Source organism: Buceros rhinoceros, unplaced genomic scaffold (genome assembly GCF_000710305.1).
Source record: "Buceros rhinoceros silvestris isolate BGI_N320 unplaced genomic scaffold, ASM71030v1 scaffold7464, whole genome shotgun sequence".
In the NCBI taxonomy this organism is placed as follows: Eukaryota; Metazoa; Chordata; class Aves; order Bucerotiformes; family Bucerotidae; genus Buceros; species Buceros rhinoceros.
The window spans coordinates 95,697-119,214 of record NW_010406590.1 but is presented as its reverse complement, the minus strand read 5'-3'; the positions used below and the strand labels follow the sequence as shown (position 1 = coordinate 119,214).

General features: G+C 38.6%; 1 protein-coding gene across 1 annotated transcript in view; it reads left to right on the top strand.

Moving 5' to 3' along the window:
* Window positions 1-2,886: 2,886 nt before the first annotated feature.
* The window catches only part of LOC104491709 (serine/threonine-protein kinase 32B-like), a gene marked incomplete at its 3' end in the record, with an annotated part of 115,203 nt that continues 94,571 nt past the window's right edge, over window positions 2,887-23,518 (top strand). The window contains exons 1-3 of the mRNA XM_010134173.1: window positions 2,887-2,947; window positions 3,342-3,397; window positions 12,032-12,183. Coding sequence (XP_010132475.1) covers window positions 2,887-2,947; window positions 3,342-3,397; window positions 12,032-12,183 — 269 coding nt within the window. The remainder of the gene's footprint in view (window positions 2,948-3,341; window positions 3,398-12,031; window positions 12,184-23,518) is intronic.

Here is a 23,518-nt window from a genome sequence, read left to right as displayed (position 1 = left end):
CTCAGCGGGGCTTTGTGCTAGAAAAAATGTCATTAGCTACACCACCAGGCTCCATGAGTTAGACATGACATGTGTTAGAGGATAAGAACACAGTATCTGTGATGTCCTGAATGCATAAAGGAAATGGCAGTGTCTGATACTGATGGTATTTTAAATATTGGAAATGCCAGAGGTCTTGGTGAGCTGTAATTCTTCTCAGAATAAGTGGTGACCCTGTGGTGTTGAGTTTTCACCAGAAGGTAGAAAAGGCATATATAAAATTTAAAAAAAACAGTGTGATGAACAAAATAAGCTTAAAATTTTGAGAGTGTGAGATTAAAAATGCGTAAGGAACATACCTGAGGGGAATGGCCACTGTAGTAACAAGGTGGTGGTGAACTTAGCTTGACCATTCACTGTTTATCAGGGCTGTGATGCTAATGTGACCACTGTATGGCTGATCTGTTGTTGTTGGAACTGTTGCTCAAAGCATCTCAGATTCACTCAGCTGAATTCGGTATTGGTCTCAACCACAAAGATATCCCTCTTATTCTCCTTTCCTAACACCCCAAGGGAGGAACTTGCCCAGGTTTTGAATCTACAAAGTTTTGAGTGTGTTTGAATGATCAAAACAGGCCAAGTTATCTCACCTTAGTGAATTAACCCTTTCCAGAAGACCACAGTGTCTGCAAGCCTCGCTCAATTCAAATGTGCATTCAGCTGTGTTCATATACTTCCACAGTCACTTAAAATTATCTTTCTTTTTTCTTGCACAGAATGTGTTATAATCATTTTACTGTGATTTAAGAAAAGGCTTATGGGACAGAGAAAGAAAATACTTTTATCTTAATGAAGATCTCAAAGCATAACACCCTGCTTCCTATTCATTAAATATAAAAATTGAGAAAAATTAATCTACTGTCATGGGTGTGATTTTTAACCCCTTATTTGACTTACTAATAATCCATCTTAAATTCCATTTAATTATTTCTTTCTTATGGAAGTCCAATTTACAATTAAATCTAATTTTAAAAAAAAAAGATCTTCTAGTCATTCAGAGCAATAAACACCATTAAAAAAAGTATAGAGAAATAGAATAGGAATTATATGGACAAGAAAAAATGTCCTTCTCATAGCTAAAAATAAATGCTTAATTTTAGTTTAAGAAAACCAAAATAATTCATTAAACTGATGTATTTCAAAACCAGACAGGCTTATAATATAGTAAAATCTTACTGAAACGTGTCTTGGTTGAAATTTAGATAATTACAGACTGTGTCAAGAATTTTCCAGTTGTTCTTGGGAACTGGTCTCAAGGTAAAGAAGAAAGACGAACTAGGCTTTCTTTAAGAAAGAAAATGGTAAAATAAGCGGGCAAATGGTAAAATAAACAGAGGATTTGAAAGACAACAGCAATATGCTTGAGGGGAAAATTGCTGAATTTTCCCTAACAAAGAAATGAATGAGTTTAACACATTGTTTTGAATATTTTCAATGTTGTGTTCAATTCCTACTTGTTTAAGGATCACCCTAAAGATCCCAGTCATTAAGCTCTCAAATCCTCTGTTCAGGGGCATGCAGTTGGGAGCGACGACTTGTGGGAACAAGATTTAAGTTGACATAAGTCTGCGTGGAAGGTGTTTTTGCTAAACTCACCATCTTGTCCATCACACCAGTACTGACCATTAGGAGCTACAAGACAGTGCCCAGCTGGTAAAATCTGTGGTCAGAGGCCCCAGCTGCTGGGCAATCTTGTTTCTCAAACATCTTGTTAACTGTAACTCTTACGTGATTCAGCACAAAATTTGTTTTCCAATTTCCAAGCAGCTTCTAAATCCTTTGCAAGGTTATTTATTTTAGTATCCAGATCCTAGAACTGCTATATTTGGAATTGCCATCTTTGTTTGCTAAAGACTAGAGTCTGCTGCTTTCAGCTCTCTCAGCTCTAGATTTGATTTGGTCTCCAGCAATTACCAGGAAGGTGGTTGCTATAGCTGCACTAATACAAGGAGCAACCAAGTTTCCTTGAGACACTGTAAGCAAGCATAAATAAACAAATGCTCTAAATACATTATAAGAGATGTTAGTAGCATAAGCGAGATATTACTGCAACAGGGAAAATAAGATTTTAGCCCTTTTCAGTGCCTTGATGTATATCGAACTTAACACATTCAGTGCTTAGCTTGAGCTGATAAAACTATTTCGACAGATATTTAAAGTATTATCATCTTCATAAGATTTTCTTCCTCAACATGATGTGAGTCACATTTTTGCTGTATTTCTTCATGTTACCACATTTTTCCAGAGACAATCTTTCTCCATAATTTTGCTAGTTCTTTAGGCCAATAATGAGTTATATGGCCAAAGCCAGGAACACAAGAAAGTTTTGATTTTAAAAAATCCTGTTAAGTTGCATTGAACTTTGTCAACTCTGGTTCATTGAATTTAGCTCTAAGTGTGATTCTTTTCTGACAAGTGACTGTAAAAAACTGTATCACATTTAGTCATATTTGTATTTCAGTGGCTCCCTATCTATTTTGCTCAGGATGTTGTTGGATTATTTTTAAACCACCAGACCTACCAATGAACCAGAGATGTGAAGGTCCTGCTGTGCTCAGTCTCATGCAACACCAGCAATAATGACATTTCTGAGAAATTAAATCTCTCACTCACTTTCACAGCAAATCACTTCAGTGTCTAAGGCAGACCGAGCTGTCAGATTTTCTTGAAGCAGGAGTAAACCCATTCTACTGCTAAGCTAAAATTAAATATCCCCAAACAAAGTTATGCTACATCTATGAAATACTCTTACAGTATTAGCATTATGTATAGTATTGAGGTGACAAAGTTCAGAGGGCTGATCCAGCTAGCTCATCATGGGACAAGCTTCCCTCACTGCAACAGAACATGGGAATTATCCTGCAGAGCGATTACTGTCGCAATAGTGCCCCGAGATTACTACGCATCTGTAAGCAGATGGTTTTATTTCCCTGAGTTATTCAGTATCCTTTTAATAGATCTTAATCTTTCTGGAAAATGCTGATCAGTTCTTGCTAATGGCTGCATACTGCTAACTTAGTGTCTTTTTACTTTGTTATGATAGAGTTTTGTTTCTTTTTGGAGATACTGGGCACTGGAGGCATTGGGCCAAGATGAGTTGATGGATAAAATTAATGGAGCATGTTTTAAAGCAAACCTCCTCTTTGCTAGCTATTAAATATTATTTGGTGTTTCAAGAGAAAAAGTAAATACTGCGTAGTAGAATGACATTAGTTGGAAAACTGTCATTTCTTAACTGATTTCTGATTCTGACTTAGCGCTCTACAAACTCTTTTCCTTTTCTTCTCTCCTTTATTTTGCAGTTAACTTTGACCACTTTCAAATATTGCGGGCTATTGGGAAAGGGAGTTTCGGAAAGGTAAGAATCAATTAATTTTTAGCAGATAAGAACCTAATAGAATATTCCCTTGTGTGACCTGATTGACCAGGACAAAGAAACAGGTTTTATAGCCTTTTCCTTCTTAAAGACATTTGATCATCAGTATAAACTGACTCTGACTATTCATTAAACTATTTCTATTATAATACATTCACTAAAATTTATTGAGTAAAAATGAATATAATAGTTCTCCTCAATGGGCATTAGCAGAATTTAGAAACAAGTTTCCCAAACAAAAACAAACAAAAAAGTAGGAGCAGACTACTTTTTTAGGCACTCACTAGAATGAGCTTGTTCTTAAAACTCTGGACTTATTTGTGTCTTTAAAGTAACTGCAGTATTTTAAAGGCACTTTACATAGATTCAATACATTTAGGACTGTATAAACTGACATACACTGTAATTATGATCACTGAGTAAATGTTTGCTCAATTCAACAGGCTTTTGCTGAAACGGAGAAGATTAATGGTTTGTTTACACAAGTAGATGAATTTTCTTTCCTATAATAAAGACTGACAAAGTCTGAAATTTTAATATGGGTAACTACAAGGCCATGCAGTCAGAGACAACAATATTATAAAAATATTAGAAACAGTTACTCTCATGAACACATTTGAAGGTGAAATATAACTTCAGTACCTGATCAAGCAACAGCTATTTAGATCTTGATTTAAATAATTCTTGAGTATGTGCCAGACGAGTGCAAGTCAGCTGCTTCTGGAGGTATGAGTTAAGCGAACACACAGAATTTTGCTGGCTTTTGACCTTCCATGCAGAAAAAATGCTTTTATTTTACAGAGGCCTGAAATACTTCTCACAGAACAGCAGGGGCCTTCAGGGCATGGTCCTTGTTTGGTTCAGAAGTTTCCAACAGAAACTCTCTCCGAGGTCAGTAGGAGAATAAGCTGTTAGTTCAAAATGGTACTGAAGAATCCCTTAAAACTCAGGGCAGATGGAGATCTATGTTTGTTATCACAATACACTGTTGGAATATCATGTCAAACTATATAGAAGTTCAGGAGTGTAAGATACAGCATAAGCAGTTAAAGATATATCCAAATCATGCTGGCCATCACACAGATCACCTGTAGTACCCCTCTTTCTTCAAAGCTTCCCCTTTCACACCTTTACTGTCTCTGCCTTTTCAAAGGGGCCTTCACTCTTCCACATCACACAGGAAAATAAAACAAGTTGATGTGCTTTTTGAAGGCTTGTTGGTTGATATTTGATCCACTCTTCTTCATGGCGTTCAGAAAATTGGTGAATATTTCGATGATATTTCTAGAAACATATAATTTTCTTACAAGTTCATATGGCTGCAGAGTTCTTATGAACCTGCTTTGGGATTATGTATGGGTGAGAACACAGTTTCAGAACCCTGAGACAGTATATTTAATGCAAGAAAGGACTCATGCATAAATCCCCTATACAATTAAATCCTTATTTTGCAGTGTTGAAACGTAACAGAGTAGTCTTTGGCATAACAGACTTATTTTTCCCAAATTAATGCAAGATTCTGACCAATCTTGTTTTTCCTTTCACCAACACAGAAAGAAAGAAACCCATTTTAAAATGACCTATTAGACCGCAGCCAAAAGCACAACACAGTCACTGGTTCAAGTGTCTTTCTCTGTGAGTCAGTCTTGCTTTTATTGTTCATTTAGAAGCCTTGATGTTAGCAGCTTTTCCTATTACTGTCCTTCTGGAAGTACCTGGCAGCAGAAAATAACAAGTGATGCAACACCTCGAATCTCTGTTGACTCGCTGGTTGCTGTTCAGTGTCCATTGAGCTCTAGCATCCTGCAACATATAACGCCATGGTCAGTATCACACCGTCCTTAAACTGCTTTCTTCCTTTATGACTGCTTTGTGGCCTTCTTCATTTTCTGAGAGCAGAAGGATGTTTTAAAACATGGTCTACTTTTTTATTTTATTGCTGTTGGTCAATCTCTCCCTCAATATTTCTTAAATTGCTGTCGTTGCTACAGCAACCTTAGGCCTCTGCAGGATGTTGCTGCAGGAGGTATCTGATATGGCAGAGGCTCCACGCAGCTCAGCTTGCTCTTGTGCACACAGCTTGAGGTACTCCTCAGCACCTTACCTCTTCCATCAGGGCCAACAGCTTCAGCAGCAATGTTCTGGCCCTCCCAGCTGGCTTCAGAAAGCAGCTCCCTGCCTTTTCCTTTGACAGTTTCAATTCACAGTAGCAACATCTGCTGTTACAGGAATTCCTAGGCCGTTAAGTATGAAATGCTTTGTATCTCAAGAGCTTGTCTTTTCCGAGAAGTGGACACCTGTTTTAAGCTGCTCCTCAGTACACGCTGTTTCTTAGGGACATGTTAAGAGCAGGTGCAGTCTTGTACTACTATAGCATCTTCCCCAGAAAAGGCGAAGATACGTCACAGCAGTTGTGAGGAGTGCAGGAAGGATATGGAGAGATGAGAAACAAGCAACACACTCTTGTTTCCAGAAACAACCAGGTTCACTTCTCTCTTCTTGGAAAGGTGTCCTTTCAGAGCTCAGGTTGCACCCTGGTAAGTGACAGATGAAGAAGTTGAACTCTGAGTCTGCATAAGACCATCACAGCCACAGCTTCTAAGTCAATGGTTCTTTTGTTCGAGCCAAGTGACATACAAGCCACGGCAGAATGGTGTGTGACCACTCACTGAATACTTGTCCTCACTCCTGGGTACGTGTATACATACCCAGTGTATGTATCCACATCTGTCAGCACATAACGGCACTGGTACAGGCCTGTGAGCTGCTGCGAGTGTGACAGTGGTACCCAAGCAAGGTATGTGATGCTATTAGTTCCAGCTGTTAGTTGCATATTCCAGCTATTAGTATTTCTAAATATATTTGAAGTGGATCAGGTCAGAAATTTTGTCCAAACAGGTTTTATGCACATGGTAAATATTTGCCTTCAAAGTCAATTCAGAAGTAGACAATTTAAAATATTCAAACCAAAAATACTGAACACTGGTCTAAGTATCTATTTCTTTATGCCATGTGATACCTTAAAAAATTCTCTCTCATGTTTAATCTGTCTAAATTTTTTTAATTTTTCAAATAATATATTGCCAAAAAAAATCTGAATATCATCCAGTAGTACAAAACATACTAGAAGTGAAATACAAGAGTTGCCATTGTTCTTTACTGTAAAAGTAACCATATAATTGCAGACTTACTGCTGCAAAATAATTTGTATTCGCATCAAACAACTAATTTTCAGGTATATTATAGTACCAATTTTCTTCAAGTTCCCTGTTCATGGGAGCAGGTACATTGAACATTCTGACCTCCTTAAATTAAATTCAAATTACGATTTCAATGTACAAACTTTTTCTCCTATTTGCCTAAGATGATGAGACACGGGATTTAATCCTGATAATTTGGTTGTATAAAACAGCGACTTTCTCTGTTGAGCTTATTGAAATTACCCTGGTATAAAACAAACGGGAGACCAGAATCACATCTACACTGATCGAGGGTACTTTATTAAATAATATACAATGTATTTCAGAAAAAAATATGCTGCTATCCTAAAAGCAACTTAATGCACAACCACAGAATATTAATACTGTTTGACAGTATAACCACCTATTTTTTTAGCTTGAGTTAATATGAAAGGATACTAAGCAGATGCTTAGATCCTGCTCCGGCTGTCATGGTTTGCTCAGGGGAATCTGGGAATGAATCTCCCTATTTCAAGACAATTCCCTGGCAGTGTAAAGGCAAACATACGACATCCATTCTCCAGCCTCTGTGTAAATCTTTCCAGCTCCACTTGTAGGCTGAGACTATGAGAATCAGTTTTTCAGAATATGAGGGTAAGAATAGACATGGTAGCAGTATTTCAGGCACATGCTTCGTAGCAAATTTGTCAATTCCTACACTGAGTGAGAAACATATAGCTGATTTCAGTCTTGTAGTCATCTACATCTAGGTGAGCATCTTCTGCCCATGCACGGCTACACCCCTCTGATGGGCAGCTATAGGTGCCCCATCTGATCTACTGATCTGACATACTTGATCCATAAGGTTAAGATACAGGAGCACAGCTGAGATGAGCGCTCCAGCTGCCGGCTCTCCACCCAGCAGTGGACCTAACGGTAACCTTGCACAGAGGAACTTTCTCTGACTGCGGTTTTGCGTCTCTCCTGTTTTATGACCTATTGTGAAACTGTATCATGAGGTAGTTTGAGAAGTCTAAGCAATCATGTATGAAATGCAGACCAGAATGCTTTATTAAGTGCTCCCATGCCCTGCTGTTCTCTCTGGACCAAGCACAGGGAAGACAGAAGTATTTTAAAATTAGTGGGAAACAGGAGAAATCTGTGCTTTGCAGTAAGTCTAACTTTTCGTTCATCCCCCTCTTTTACCCTGGGAAAAGCTTCTGTGAAGCTACCTATGATTGCTCAGCCAACACAGCATTATGCAGCTTTCTGCAACAAACCTTCAGCAACAAACCTTCGGCAAATTTTGCCCCACTTTTACTCAGCATAACTCTCTTATTTCACTGACGTAGCTCTGCAATAGCTTATACGGCACTTTGTCACCCATATCTGTCTCAGTGCCTGTGTGCCTAATTAATCTGTAATTGATCTGTAAGTGCTTTACTTTTTTGCGTGTGAAATCAGAGCAAACAGGAGAAGGCAGCTTATCAGTAGACCACAGCATATGTTGGATATGCTCCCTAGGTGCAGGACCCGACAGTTGCCCTTGCTGAACTTCATTAGGGTCTTCTTTGCCCAACTCTCCAGCCTGTCCAGGTGTCACTGAATGGCAGCACAGCCTTCTGGTGTATCAGTCACTCTTCCCAGTTTTGTATCATCAGCAGACCTGCTGAGGGTACACTGTCCCTTCATCCTGGTCATCGATGAATATATTGAACAAGTCTGGACCTAGTACTAACCCCTGGGAACACTGTTAGCTAGAGGCTAGAATTTGTGCCTCTAATCACAACCCTCTGAGCTCTGACATTCAGCCAGTTCTTAATCCATCTAACTGTCCACTTATCTAAACCACACTTACTAAGTTTACCTATGAGGATGTTATGGGAGACAGCGTGAAAAGCCTTGCTAAATTCAAGGTTGACAGACAACATCCACTGCTGTCTCCTCATCTACCCAGTCAGTCCTGACATCATAGAAAGCTATTGTTCAGGCATGATTTCCCCTTGATGAATCTATGTGGACCACTCCCAATAACCATTTCCTCCACATGCTTAGAGATGATTTCCAGAATGAGTTGTTCCATCGTATTGCCTACCTTTAAACAGGCACAACACAGTTGCCTGCATTCAAGCTAGTCATCTCCAGTTTCTTTTGCGGGACTCTAGAAAGGAAACTACCTCTCTAGAAATTGTCCCCTGGACCTATTTAGACCCATACCTCAAGTGGAGATGGATATGTTTGTCCTTATCTTTTGACTATGAAGCTGAATAGCTCTTGAGTTCATGACACTTATTTTGGTTTGAAGCGTCACTTATAGAGACTACTGAAGCGGGGATATCATTTCAAGCAGGGCACTGTCTGGGCTTTGGTAAATGATTTTCACAGAAAAATTGGAAGAAGATGTTTTAGTAATGTGAGCCTGATAGCCTTCCATACTGGCATGTGTAAATAAGGCAATGCTGCCCAGACTTCCACAACGAGTCGTCACTGAATTTGTTTGTGGAGGTGCCAGAACACCTGTTCATCCCTATTTTAAAATGACTCCTTTGGAAAGAATTTAAACAATAAACACATCCCACCCCCCAATTTAAGTATTTCCCATTAAGACTGCAAGCGTGAGGAGGGCTTGAGGGGTTCTCCTTCCATTCCCGCAGTAGTGAAAAAAATTTCAGCCCATCAATGTCATGCTCAGAAGAGTTGACAGCTACCAAGTAGAAATGCCAGGAAGGATCTGCACTACAATTCAGTGTTGTCATAACAGTGTCGGGTGTTTGTCACAATAACATCAGTGTGGATGCTGCTTGTGTTTCCCAAGTTTTAGTAGGAAGTAGCTTTAGTATATTCGTTAAAATCCTCTTGCTTTTGAAACCATGTTAAAAGATGTTTCTAGGTACACATTACTAGAAAATGTTTACTAGCATTCTGTTTTAAAGCTGTATGCTAGGCAAGCTCTACTAGCAGCAGAAGTTTTATTTCAGCTGTGCTGAATGCCCTTGTCTTTACTGGTGGGTAAGAGAACTGAGTGCTTCTGAATTCACAGCATTATTTCAAAACCTGTTTACATTACATGTTTAGGTGCTGTATAGGACCCTAGTTTGCCGCATTAATCAAACCTGTAATTCTCAGCTGAGTGAAACACCATTCTCTCAGCAATCTCACTAGTCGATGGTTCAATAGGGAGGCTTTTTATGTGGTGGAATAGGAGACTTCTGCAAACACTTCAGTCTATGCCAAGTTTCATACGAAAATCATGCCGCAAATTCCTGTGAGAGAATGAACTTCTGGATTTATCTTCAGACACAAAATCCGTGAATGTTTTACTTCATAATGTGATTCACTAAATTGGAGTGTCCACATAATCTCAGATGGGATGTCAGGAATTGCCCCTTCAAATTCTGCTTATGATTTTGAAGAAACTGTGGAAACTTGAACAACTAATTTCCACTCCTCCATTTCAGTTCAGCACTACCTGCTACCTCTTCTTCCCCCAAAAGGCCAACCCCAGTTCTCCACTGTTCCACATCCTGCATTCTTTCTGTACAAGTGTGAACCTTTAGTTATCTCAAGCGCATCTCCAGTGTTCAGAATTTCCATAACAGTCCAAGGAGGAAAGTAAAATAAAACCTCTGTACTCACCATTGTGCAACATTGGTGAGCTTAAGACAGAACATTGCCATCCATGTTTTACTTAATTGGCAGAACATCTCCTGATATTAGGAGAGGTAATTAGAAAGTCTGCTTAATCACACCTTACGATTATTGGTTAAAAGTACTCTATTATATCCTCTCTTTGGAGCAGATTTGAGCTCAAGGGCACACTTCATGGACATAGAGTTGTAGAGAAATAAGTGTGGTTTGGTTTATCAGGACTAGATCCTCTTGGATGGAATGTAAAAAGATAGGGGAAGTAAAATATGCTGATGGTACCCTCCTGGAGCCTTTCCTCTGAATTTGGGAAATGTGACCACACAGTAGGGCTCTTCTCTAGGGTCTTCGCCCTGGTGCTGGTTGTTTGTCACCACATCCAGAATCCAGATGATACCTTATTAAAGTCGGATATTTCAGCTGTGGGAAGTTGCTCCAGACCATTTCTGAATTTTGAGCATGCAAGGTCCTTTAAATGAAACTCAAAACTAAAGGATTTATTTTTGATGGCACTGTGTTGTAATCTGATCTCTAGGCACTAATTATGTGTGTGTGCTATGTGTATATATTATAATTTTATGTGAGTATAATATGAGAGTGTGTATGTGTATGTGTGCATGTGTATAAATATACATAAAACAACATTGCCCACACCAAGTGAATCCAGAATACCCTTGAACTTAGACACTACAGAGTTGTGATATCTAAACCAGATGCTTCCAGTACATACTCTGTATGTGTCCTGATAATGAAATATACAGATTGGAGCCTATGGCTGTATCGGTAATATAAATGTTGCACCAAAATAGTATTTTCAACTAATGTTCTCTTGGTGGTGAAAACACACTAGGAGTGTCACTTTAAAAGTCCTGATCAATTAATAAGAAAAACGCTTCAGAGCAAAAGTCTGTTGAGGATATAGATCTGCTCTATCCGTGTATGTAGGGCTGCTGTGAAGATGAGATACACACCAGCTTTGGGAATGAGACACAGAACAATTTTATATTTCTGTGTTGCCAGAAATCATATTTAAAATTGTGGTTCTTGGCTGTGGTGCTGGTGACACTCTCCAGCTTAATTCGCAAGGTAAACTATCATGATGAAAAAACATCCAGGACTTACATGGCAGTTCTCCAGATTAAGGTTGTCTTCCTTTATTACAAAATTATTTAACTTCTGTCAAAAAAAGAAAATAAAGTTAAAGCAAATAAATTTAGTGCCAGAGACTAAATCATGGTAATAGTCTCCTGTGACTTCCAAAAATATTACGATGAATCTCTATATGAAAATTCTTTTTCTTTTCAAGAATAATTAATGGAGCATAATTCTGATATTTAGATGAAATACTGAGCCTTGTGAATATAGGCTACGTTTATGATGCAGTAATCAAGATGTGTGTGTTGACTTGTGGGAAAGAGGACAATGATTGTGCATTTTCTTAGGCAGGAGGCAGTAATTTCTGTGACTAACGAATTAGCCTGAGAATTGAGAAATTTGACTGTATTCTATTCCACCCAGCTTTACCGTACAACTTCTGAAAGTTATGCCGCTTTTCTTGGTTCCCATTCTTCTTGTGCGGGGGTGGGCTATTCTTTTTTTAACTTATTAATTACATTCTGTTTACAAAGAATCTTGCATAGCTGTGATGTGGTTTTTCTGATGGTGTTCCTAGGGCATACTGTCCAGGTCTGAATTTTTTAAATAACATAAAAGGCTCCTTTTTTCAAAGTCACAACTGAGTTTCCTTTCTGTAAGTGTCAAACCTCTTTTTTTTGACTCTGCTGTCAATTAGGTATGCATTGTACAGAAGAGAGACACCAAGAAAATGTATGCCATGAAATATATGAATAAACAGAAGTGCATTGAGAGAGATGAAGTTCGAAATGTTTTTCGTGAGCTGCAGATAATGCAAGGCCTGGAGCATCCCTTTCTAGTCAATCTATGGTAAGGAAACCTTTGAAATTCTGTCAAGGCTCTCTTGCTTTCTTATTGCTGAGTCCACTCAGGCTATGGAAGGCTGGAAAGCGGAAAAGTAAGAAAAAAGATTCAGTGACCTCTTTCTAAAATGTATTTAGGTTTTGCAGAGGGTTTTGTTTTTCATGAATATTTTAAAGTTGTCCTTTTGCATTGAAACATTTAAACAACACATTCACCTTTTCATTTCTGGTTTGGCTTCTCTCCAGATTGTTACCGCAGTGTGTGGAAATGTTTTGTTCTGTCCAGCTTCATCATTTCTTTTTGCCAATACCTTGACTAAGCACCTGTTGTAAAGTTATGGGGTACTAAACCCAACCACTACATTACTTTTTTTTTTTTCTAGTTGATTTAGACAAAATTCTACACTTGATTAATCCTAAAAAATGGCTGACATGGAACAACAGAAAAGCATCTTTTTGTCACCTTTCTCTTACCCTCTCTGTGCTAGTCACTGAACGCCTCAATCACATATGAGTGTGAGAAAATGTTAGCCCAGTAAAGACTAACTTCAATGACACCACCAACTTAAAATATTTGCTGGCTTTTATGTAGTGATAGTAGTAATGAGATGCAGACTTTTCCTCTCTTGTCTAAAAATGACCTGTATAATTAAAAAGAAAAGGAGACATAAACCATTACGATATGAAAATTGTTCAGTTCACGAATAGCTCGATTGACAGCAGATGGTCACAGTGCAAAGAGACCTTCTGTTTTGTGAGTTTTATCCATCTTACTAGAGGTCAAATGCTTAACATACAGTTTTTGCCCATCCTGTAGCTCACTCTTAACCTGCAAAAGTGAAAAATTTCTTGTTGCCAGCTTAGCACATTTCATCAACTAAAAGCCAAATTATATTCTAGCTTGAGTGAACATAGTTTTAGTATAATCGCACTCTTTTTGTACTTTTACCAGCAAAAGCAATTGATCCCAAAATCCATTCAAAAAGGACCTAATCATATCTGTGTGTGTATATATATATCTCTATGTATCTCAAGTGCTCTACGTGAATGATCATACTTAAGCTAACCTAAAATCCTGTTGGAAGCTTAAAGAAAAATATATAAACGTTGAGACTCTAATACAAAGCTTTCCCAGTATATTTTCCAAGGTTCCAACAACCTGTACTTTGGGGATTTCTTCATCAAGCATGTGGTATCTCTGTGCTTAAAAGACTATGCATTTTTCTTTCATGAATTCGTCTAATCTTTTCTGAACTTGCATAAATTGTTTTTATCAAGATACAGCACAGATTTCCACTGTGTAACTAGACACTGTGCAGAAACAGTCATAGGTTAACATCACCTACAAGATACTTCAGCGAACATAGCAGTGTTGAAGTACTAAAGAGCAAATATTTATTGTGAAACAGAAAGTATGCTAGATTCCAATTACTGAGTTATAATCAGCTAATAAATATTCCTTCTAGTTTTCTTTTTTATAATGCCAAAGTTTAGATCTGAAATAAGCAATACGTTAAAGAGATTTGTGTGATGATGATTTTTATTGTAAATAATTTACTTATTCTCACCCTCACTGTCACAAGATCTCAAGACTCAAATATTATGCTATATGTGTATATGAGAAATGTAGAAAATTAAAGAGAAATTGAGTACTCTAGAATTAACAGAACATTTCAGGCAAAAAGAAGACTATTCAAGATGCTCCAGTACACTGCATATTCAATGTCTCTAGCAATGTTTATAGTTGACCAGACCATCTAGGATGTTTATTAGGCAGAATGACAAGATTTTTCTTTGCAGGGAAGGCTCAGAGAGGGCCTGCCTGCCCATCAGATCATGTAATAAATGACAGGTCACGTCCCATGGATGGGGCCTGAAATTTAATCACTTGCATTAAAGCTTGTGACCCAGCTCAGCAGCCAGTAGTCCTGTCTCCCTTTCACCAGTGTAAGTTTTCAGGTCTATGGTATGGGACAGAAGAACATGGAATAGTATGAAGACTTATATCCAGATATAAAATCAGTACCCACATTCATGGATAGTCCCGGGAAGACATGCAATTTGCTTGTGCAACCACTCAGTGCCTGCTGCCTTGGCATCTCAGTGCTTTGGGGCCTGAAACGCCCATGTAGACAACATACTTTGGTTCTCCTTAGGGCCAAAGCACAATCATGTGAAGGTACAACTAAGCTAATAGATGAAACATCATCCAGGAACATTCCCAGGTGCAGCCTGAGGCAGCTGAGTGGGTCTTTGGCACATACCTGTGCTATGTGAACCACCCCCTTTGCAAACAGCTCCTGGGACAGTTTCAGAGTCACAGTGTCCCATGGATCAATGTGGTGTGGCCAGCACCCTCCAGCAACAAGTCTTCCTAGCACAGATATGAGCTGCTCCCTGTCAGCTGGCCTGAATGCTTGGAAATTCTTCCCAGCATGTTTCATTTACAATGATAACCAGAGCAGACAAATGCAGGTATGAGATCCTACTCATGGGACTTGTATCCTTCCTGTTGAAGGTGGGCAACTCTGTAGTCGAAACCCAGATATATGAGGGGTTTTGTCTACTGAGGTTCAGAGACTTGGACTCTAGCAAATTTTCCAAGAAATAATTTCATTGACACTTAGTATTTTCACCTGAAATGTTCACCAAAAACATCACATTTAAATGTCTAGTGATTCAAAGCCCAGACTACAGAGTACACTACTGAACTACAGGAGAACCTATATTTTACCCTGGGTTAGCACAGCAAAGAAAAGTCTCGAACCCAAGCCTCCCCAGACTTAATTTAGCCTACCCCAAATAACTCATTCTTTGTACCATGCCCATATGTTTCTATAATTAGTGTTGTACAATCCTTAATTAATTTAAAATACCTTCTGGTGTATTTCTGTAGTGTCTTCACTTGCAGACTTCAGCAGCATATTCTAAACCTCTGAATGCTCTATCTCAACTTTTTTTATCTCAATTTCAAGATGTTCTACACATTGTCTTCGAATTATTACTTCTGCTATTGAACTACACGGGCGGAACACAAAAGTCAGAAGTAACACAAGAATAATGGTCACATCTGTTCTATTAACACTAAGCCATGTGAAGTCTTAAACGTATTAATTATATATTATTTATTTAAGATTTGAAACTATGTTTTATTTGTTTATTTACTACCATGAAAAAAGGAATACTAGAAGTACGGATGGAATATTCCTTAAATGTATTTTATGTGTTCCCAGCAATAATCTTTTAAAATAATAGCATGTTCATCTATTGTTGGTGAATTAGCATCCTGATAAATGTATTTTTTACTTGCAGTTTAGATGCAATAATAATTTGCATCAAATACATTTACATTGTAGCTATAACTTAGATTAGATTGTTAGCAGGAATCAATGAGATTTCCTCTTATGAGTCAATTCCTGGCATACTAATGGAAGGAAACCATTGAAGCTACTTTCTTCTACAGTAATTGCAGCTAGATTTGTGTTTCAATTTTTGGAGTTCAATTTTTTCTGTTTATTTTGTTAATTGCATCATGAATGTGCAAATGGCCTGTAACGAGAGATTCTAATGCTATCTAGAATATTAATTTAACAAGGAACAGTTATGTCATGGTGTATGGGCAGTAACACAGCTGCAGCGCCTGTAAATGTTGAGTTTCTTTTGACTGGGCTGTTTTAGACTAGTCTGTCTTTCTAGACTCTATCTCACTCTGTAAGGGTGAATATCAGTTTTCAGGAATAATACCTAAGGTAAGGTTTTGGTCACTAAAAGTCAGAAATCTCATCAGCCTACTAAATTTAACTGCCATCTTCCTACTTAGATGGGGTATCCAACTTTGTTTTCCCAAGGATATTCAGAAGTAATTATTCTGAGAAGGTAAGTGCCAATCTGTCACTGAGACCTCTGCTGCAGCCCCCTCATCAGTAGACAGGCACTGACACTCTTCACTTAACTAAAAAATCACTTCTTAGATTAAGTCAGAAATTCAGTCATAGGCAGGACTTAGACAAAGACAAGTAGTGGTGAACTTTTTTTATTAAACATTTTCCAAAATGGTGCCTTTTACATTAGATTGTAATTGGATAAAAACTGGAAACAAAGTTTGTGTGAGGAACTGTAGTAAAGCGTGTTTGCCCAAAACACAGTGTGGACTTGCAGTTAAACTGTTGTGCAGTCTGTGAAAAATTGGGGGATGCCTCCTCTAAAGGGAGCCTAGAGCTCATGTCTACTGCTTTCCAGATGAGCTAAATACTTGTCCACAGTGCAAAACGTGACGATAGCGCCAACAGCTTTTTTGGTAAAAATGAATCTATCTTATTTGTCCCTTGCAATCTCAGACAAAAGTAATTAGCCAGCTGGACCAGTATGGATGACACTTCAAAAGTCTTCAGAAAAGCCTACATTTCTCCACTGATTTGAAAGGGAAATTAGGTACTTATTTTGGTTGCACTGTCCCTTCTCCTTGATTACTTCCTCCCCTAATTCTCAGTTGTAAGAAGCAAGACTTAGGCTTAGGTAGGTAGTCTGGACCCGATCTGCCTTTCTTTTGTCTGGAAGGAGTATATATGATGATAAAATTTGGGAATTTTATTATCAAAATACCTGGATCATTTTCAAAGTATGATTTTCTGTAAGAAGTTTTGTGTCATCAAAATGTATTTTTTTGGTTTTGTGTGAATTGACATGGAATATTATTTCTTTTAATTCAGACTGTCAAATCCAAATCCATATTTAAAAGCATATTTGAAGGAAATTGTACTCATGACAATCTTTTCCTGAGTTCGTGGGACTGTCACTGAGCAGAACTGCTGATTTTCAAATAATAATAATCCAAACTTTCAAGATATGTAATAGAATTAACATAGTGGTAAATCTTCCAAAAGTTCCTTGACCCAGAGGGAATACTAAGCAAACACGTTAATCTTTGAGGAGTTACATCATCAAAGAGAAAAGTTGGCAAGTCAAGAAACAAACGTGAAGCCTGGAAAGCCCTTTAGTTATACATGATAACTGCACAAAGAATTGGTGAGGTATGCGAAAGCAATTTATCGTAAGTTAAATTTTTGTGGAGAGTAGAAGAAGAGGAAAGCAGGTAAACCTTCTGTAGGGGGTAATTCTGCTGGCATCCATCTGTAACCTCAGCATAACCCCATAACACAAGAATACAGAACAGCTCATATAAAACAAGAGTAGCATCTCAACTCCAAAAGAGCTATATTAAAAAGCTTTTTGAGGCTCATGCATCTTCTCTGAGCTTTATTAGATTTAGCCTCACAATCTCAACTTATAAATCATATTATTTGAAGTATGAACTGTCTTTCATAACACCTGACAGAAAGGAATCATTCTTCCGTAAATGCTCGTAATAGCTTGGAGGATGAATTTTTTTCAGGAAGGGCTTGATTTATAACCTCCATTTTAGAAATGAAATTGAATAAATGCTTAAATATATGTGAACCTTGTACCCAGCTTTACCACTGTTAGAGGCATTTCTGATCATAGAGATTTCTTCTTTAAAGGAAAAGAAGCTCAGTTTTTAATCAAACCTTTTGTATGTCACATGTATTTCAAGCATAGATGAATGAGCTGTAGAAATGTCAGCTCCTAACTCTGTCCCACATCAAGACACAGCATGCCCCTCTAGTATCCATGCCATGTTTATCCTTCTCCGAATATCTGGGTGTCCCCTGGGCAAGATGGGTATACCATTCCTGAAATGATCCATATTTTAAATATCTTTTTCACAACATACATTAAGACTGTGCCAAGAGCCTGGTCACTCCCTATGTACCAGTGTGGCTAGACTTGTCATTACATGACTTGTCTTCAAACATGAGTAGATCCACTGGCTGCTCTGAAAACAATACAGCTTATCACAAAAAACGGAAATATTTTGTAAAAAATAATGCATGTCTCAAAATGGTTTCTCTGCTGATACGGAACAGAAAAACATGAAAAAAATACGGACTATTCCTCAAAACTTTCAGAACATTGAAGTGGTCTTATTTTTAATGGCCTTGCTTAAAGCTGTTATATCCTTTTTAAATTGTCAGAACAATTTCAAAGGCAGCAGAGGCAGAAGGATGAAGATTTACTTTTGTCAGCTTATAAGTCATTTTCCTAGTATAAACAGCGTAACATGTTTGATATATTTAACAACCCATAAAGAAGCGGTAGCTGCATTCTCAGAGTGGCTCTATATTTTGAAGTATTTTTCTTTCCACTCACCAATCTATGGAACATATATATATTTCATGAGACGGAGCTGAAAAAGTACATTACTGCTACCGAACAGGGTAAGACTAAGTTTCAAATCCAGTGAAAATGGGAACAAGGGAAGAACACATATCCTAGCAGAATTTTCACGCGTTTCTGAATTCACCTAATACCCCAATCTGTCTTTAAAAGAAAGGGGAGGTAAAAAAGAGAAAAAAGGAGGCAAACGGGAAGAAATTATTTGTTCAGTCTTAAGTGTTGGGTGGGTTGTTTAATGTACACATACACACACATAACTGGAAATTAACACTTCCATGTGAAGGTCTCCCTTCTAAAATAGCATGGGAGAAACATCACCTTGGACTGCCCCATGGAACAGCTCTGCTCCTCAGGCTGGTGTCAGGAATGTGCATAAACCTACAAACTTAGGGAAGTAAGAATACCTGGCCAAGTGTTTTACTGCCAGGTGGAGTTGAAAATATGCGATCAAGGAGCATTGGAGACCCCCAAGCACCAAGAGGAGGTGGTTTAGGTCTCCTTAGTGCCTGTGGTGTTGTAACTTGCATTGACATAGTAAACTCAATCTGGAGTGAAAATATTTTACAGGGGATGGAAAAATTCTTTTTTGATATCCAATATGACCAGCTTTCTGAGCTTCATGATACTCCATACTAAAGGCTGTGAGTAAAGTCCGTGGTCTAACAGAAAAATTACCTGATATGTTTGGAAGGGATCATGGGTTTTGTGGTGCTTCCTGTTAGGACATGGGTTGGGTGTTTCCAACTAGCATGACTGCTTCTTCAGCAGCAAAGAGGCCTGCTGAAAATGAAAGCCAAGATGTAATGGTGGCTATCTTAATAGCATGTTCTGGATCCCCAAAATTGACTGCTTCTTCAGCAGCAAAGAGTACTGCTGAAAATGAAAGCCAAGATGTAATGGTGTCTATCTTAATAGCATGTTCTGGATCCCCAAAATATCATGAAATGTCACAGATCCTGACAAACACTCAGTTTTCCTGGAAAGTAATAAGGGTGGTCAACACTCTCCCCTCTCCTTGGTTACACCCAGCTGCTCTAATCCTGCTTTACAGGAAGAAAGATTATTACGTTGCCCTTTTTGGCTATGTCTGTGCTAGCAAATTAAGATAGGGTATTCTTACTGGACTCCCGAATCCAATATTCAATATTGCTAAATATTTTTATACCCATTCCTAACCTACCTTTGGATGGGACATGAGCACCATCCCAGAGAAGCTTCAGGCACAGCCAGATTGCTTCCTGTAGGAAGCTTGCATGTCATCATACTGGCTTTGAAACTGTCAGCTCAGTAAACCAGACACAGACTGTTCCGTGCTATTTGGTCTCCGTGCTGGAGACATGTTTATTGATACATTTCTTACTTCTTTTGTGAATTTAGATGAGGTCTTAAATCCCTGGCCATGTAATTCTGGCCCACTCTAGATATCTGATGGGTTCTAAGATTCCTTTCCAGGCAAGGAGATGCACTTAGTGTCTTGCACAGAGCTTAGATGGGTGAACTGTGCTATAGAGGAAGCAAAGGCTGAGTACTTTCCTGAAATAGGTAGATCAATTCATCACTGCATTAATGTGAATCTGAAATAGGTAAAGATACAGAAGTTTTAAATCTAAGATTGAAAAATGCTCCATTCTCCAGAGCCTTAGAAGAGATAATGATGGAGGAAAAAGGCCAGGAAAAGGCAGTGAGACAGCAGAAAGGCCAGGATAATTAGAAGAAGAAAATATAGGAAAGATTTGTCTTGAGTACTACATGTTCAGAATATTGTTTCTGGATGTGGAAATTACATTGGACTCAACATTGCCAGTTGCTAACCTCTGGATGCTTGTGCTAAATGAACAGTAACTGTAACTTCTTTACTGACTGATGAGTGTCTGATCCAACAGTTACTTACTTTTGTGCTGATTTTAATACTCTAAGATACTAATTGCCAGAATTGGAGCACTGTCTCAAGTCTGCCCATACTGAATTTTGTTTTGGTGACTGAATGTTTCCTATGAGAAACTGTTGTCACCTTGAATAGATCTATCTTTGGACTTAACTTTACTACATTCCTCGTAAAAGCAGGAATTTGCCTTTTGAATTTTTTTTCATTAAAAACTACTGCAATAGATATTTCACCTCATATGCCTCTTGTTGCATCTTGGGACCCTTCTTAGGAGCCTGTCTTCTACACCATTCCTACTGAGACAGAGATTTTATTTGCTGACCCATAATAAACTTTTCTCAATAAAGCTTTCACTGCAAGAGGAATTATAGCATAACCACTGAGGAATATCAGACTGCTGGGAAAAATAATCCCTTTTGTTTTAAGAATATTCAGGTTTGGTCTAGTTCCTCTTAAGCATTCACAATTATTGCCTCATTTTGCCTTCACAGGGAGATTGCTACTATCCAAAGCAGACCATCATGAGCCTGGAGCATTGGCCATGTCTCAGGTCTGTGGTGTAGATAGTCACAATAATTCTGTGCGCATTTTTGGCAGGGATGAATACTGTTCCTTTCTGGACAGGAACAGAGCTCCACTGATGTGACAGGGTATTGTCAGGAGAGCTTGCAGGGGAGCAGGGTTTCAGTGCTTTCAGCATAATGAGATGGGAAAGAAGAAAAGCCGTTATACATTGCTTCAGCCTCTTCAATTGCCAATTTAGGCAAGCAGTACTTTTTTTCCCACATTTTTCCCCACCTTTTTCCCCTCATTCTTGCTTTAAAGGTTATGAATGCCAAATATGATAGCTAGAGTGTGTAATTAGACTGATAACCAAGGTCTTATAGGTAAAGTGGTTCTCATGATAAGTGACAGAGTAATGAGTTCATCATGCAAATCTACTGTTTTCAGCCTGTACTAAAAGGACTGCTAAAGGTAGACTATACAAGATGTAGCTCAGCACTGCATTAACAAAACCCAACAACAGTGGGGCAGCCATCAGACTGCAAAACTATCATGGATGCACTTGTAATATTGTCCATAGACATCCAGGAGTGAATGCAAAGTACATGATCGTTACATAGAACCATAGAATCCCTTTAGCTGGAAGAGACCTTTATGGTCATCAAGTCCAATCGCTAAGCCAGCACTGCCAGGACACCACTAAATCATGTCCCTCAGCACCACATCTACACATCTTTAAAATACTTCCAGGGATGGGGACTCCACCACCTACCTGGGCAGCCTGTTCCAATGCTTACCACTCTCTCTGCAAAGAAATTTTTCCTAATATCCAGCCTAAAGCTCCCCTGGCATAACTTAAGGCTGTTTTCTCTTGTCCTATCACTTGTTGCTTGGGAGAAGAGACCGACAACCACCGCACTACAACCTCCTTTCAGGTAGCTGTAGAGAACAACAAAGTCTCCCCCGAGCCTCCTTTTCTCCAGGCTAAACCCCAATTCCCTCTACTGCTTCTCATAAGACTTGTTGCTCTAGACCCCTCATCCAGATCATTGACAAAGATGTTAAAGAGAACAGGCCCCAGCACTGAGCCCAGGGTACACAACCGGTGACCAGTCACCAGCTGGATTGAACTCCATTCACCACCATTCCCTGAAAACGGCCAGCCAGCCAGTTTTTCATCCAGCGAAGAGCACACCCATCCAAGCCATGAGCAGCCAGTTTCTCCAGGAGAATGCTGTGAGAAACTGTGTCAAAGGCTTTACTGCAGTCTAGGTACATAACATCCACAGCCCTTCCCTCATCCACTAAGTGGCTCATCTTGTCCTAGAAGGAGACTAGGTTAGTCAAGCAGGACCTGCCTGTCATAAAGCCATGCTGACTGGGCCAGGTTGCCTGGCTGTCTTTTATGTGCTCCATGACGACACTCAAGATGATCTGCTCCATACCTTTTCCAGCACCAAGGTGAGGCTGAGAGGCCTGTAGTTCCCTGGATCCTTCCTGTAGATCGGTGCTGCATTTGCTAACCTCAGTCAATCTGTATCTCCCTGGTTATCCAGGACTGCTGATAATTTACGGAAAATGGCTTGGTGAGCACTTCCACCAGCTCCCTCAGTACCCTTGGGTGGATGCCATCCAGCCCATAGACTATTGTGCACATGTAACTGGTGTAGTAAGTCACCGATCACTTCCTCTTGGATTATAGATCCCCTCTCCTCTCGTCCAGCTCAGGGTGCTGGGCACTCAGAGAACAACTTACTTACTCTTAAAGACTGAGGCAAAGGCAGCATTCAGTACCTCAGCCTTCTCCTCATCCTCGGTCACTGTGTCTCCCGTCCAATAAAGAATGGAGATCCTTGGTCCTCCATTCTGTTGTTAAGGCATTTATGGCAACAGTTTTAGTTGTCTTTTATGGCAGTGGCCAGAAAAAACCTTAATTGGGATCTGGCCCATCTAATTTTCTCCCTGCATAGGTTCACAAGAATAAAAATAAGTGCTTAACACTTCCACTGAAAAACTTTGATACAGAGCACATCCTACGAATCTAGAAATAATCCAAAAATGTAAAAGTTATTCTTGGAGACTATTGGTGGTGTAATACAGCTTGGAACTTATATTCTACTTTAGAATATATTAGAATATACTTAGAATATATTTGAATATATTCACTTTATTCATATGGGTGAGTTCCGTTTTATTTATAAGAGGTTGAAGTAAAAGTTAAGGCACCAATACTAAAAACAAAAAAAAAACCACCATGGAGCTAGCAAGTAATATCATATTGGTAATAGTTGAAGTAATATCTGTGTGTTTCAGGTAATATGTTAGCTCCCTGAGCCAGATGTTTCTTTTTTACTCCTGCTAGAATGCCAAATCTATTTTTAACTTATATGTTGTATTATTATATAAACACTAAGAGTTGCAGACTTTTTTGGCCAAATGTCCAAAAAGTCAAAAGAGGAGCCAAAAGTCTGACTATATAGGTGTAAGTTGTAAATAAATAAATAATAAACATCTTGAGTGTAATACAATTTAAATTTTGTATTGTAAAAATTGCATCAAATCGAGAGGATTTAAAAAGGCAAGTAGTGGGATTGAACCAAAGCAGGATGTGCAATAATGCACTGTTGTTTTAATTTTGCCTGCTTAGGCAAACATTTGCCTTGGTTCATTAAAATTTATCAATGCTTTTATTATTTTA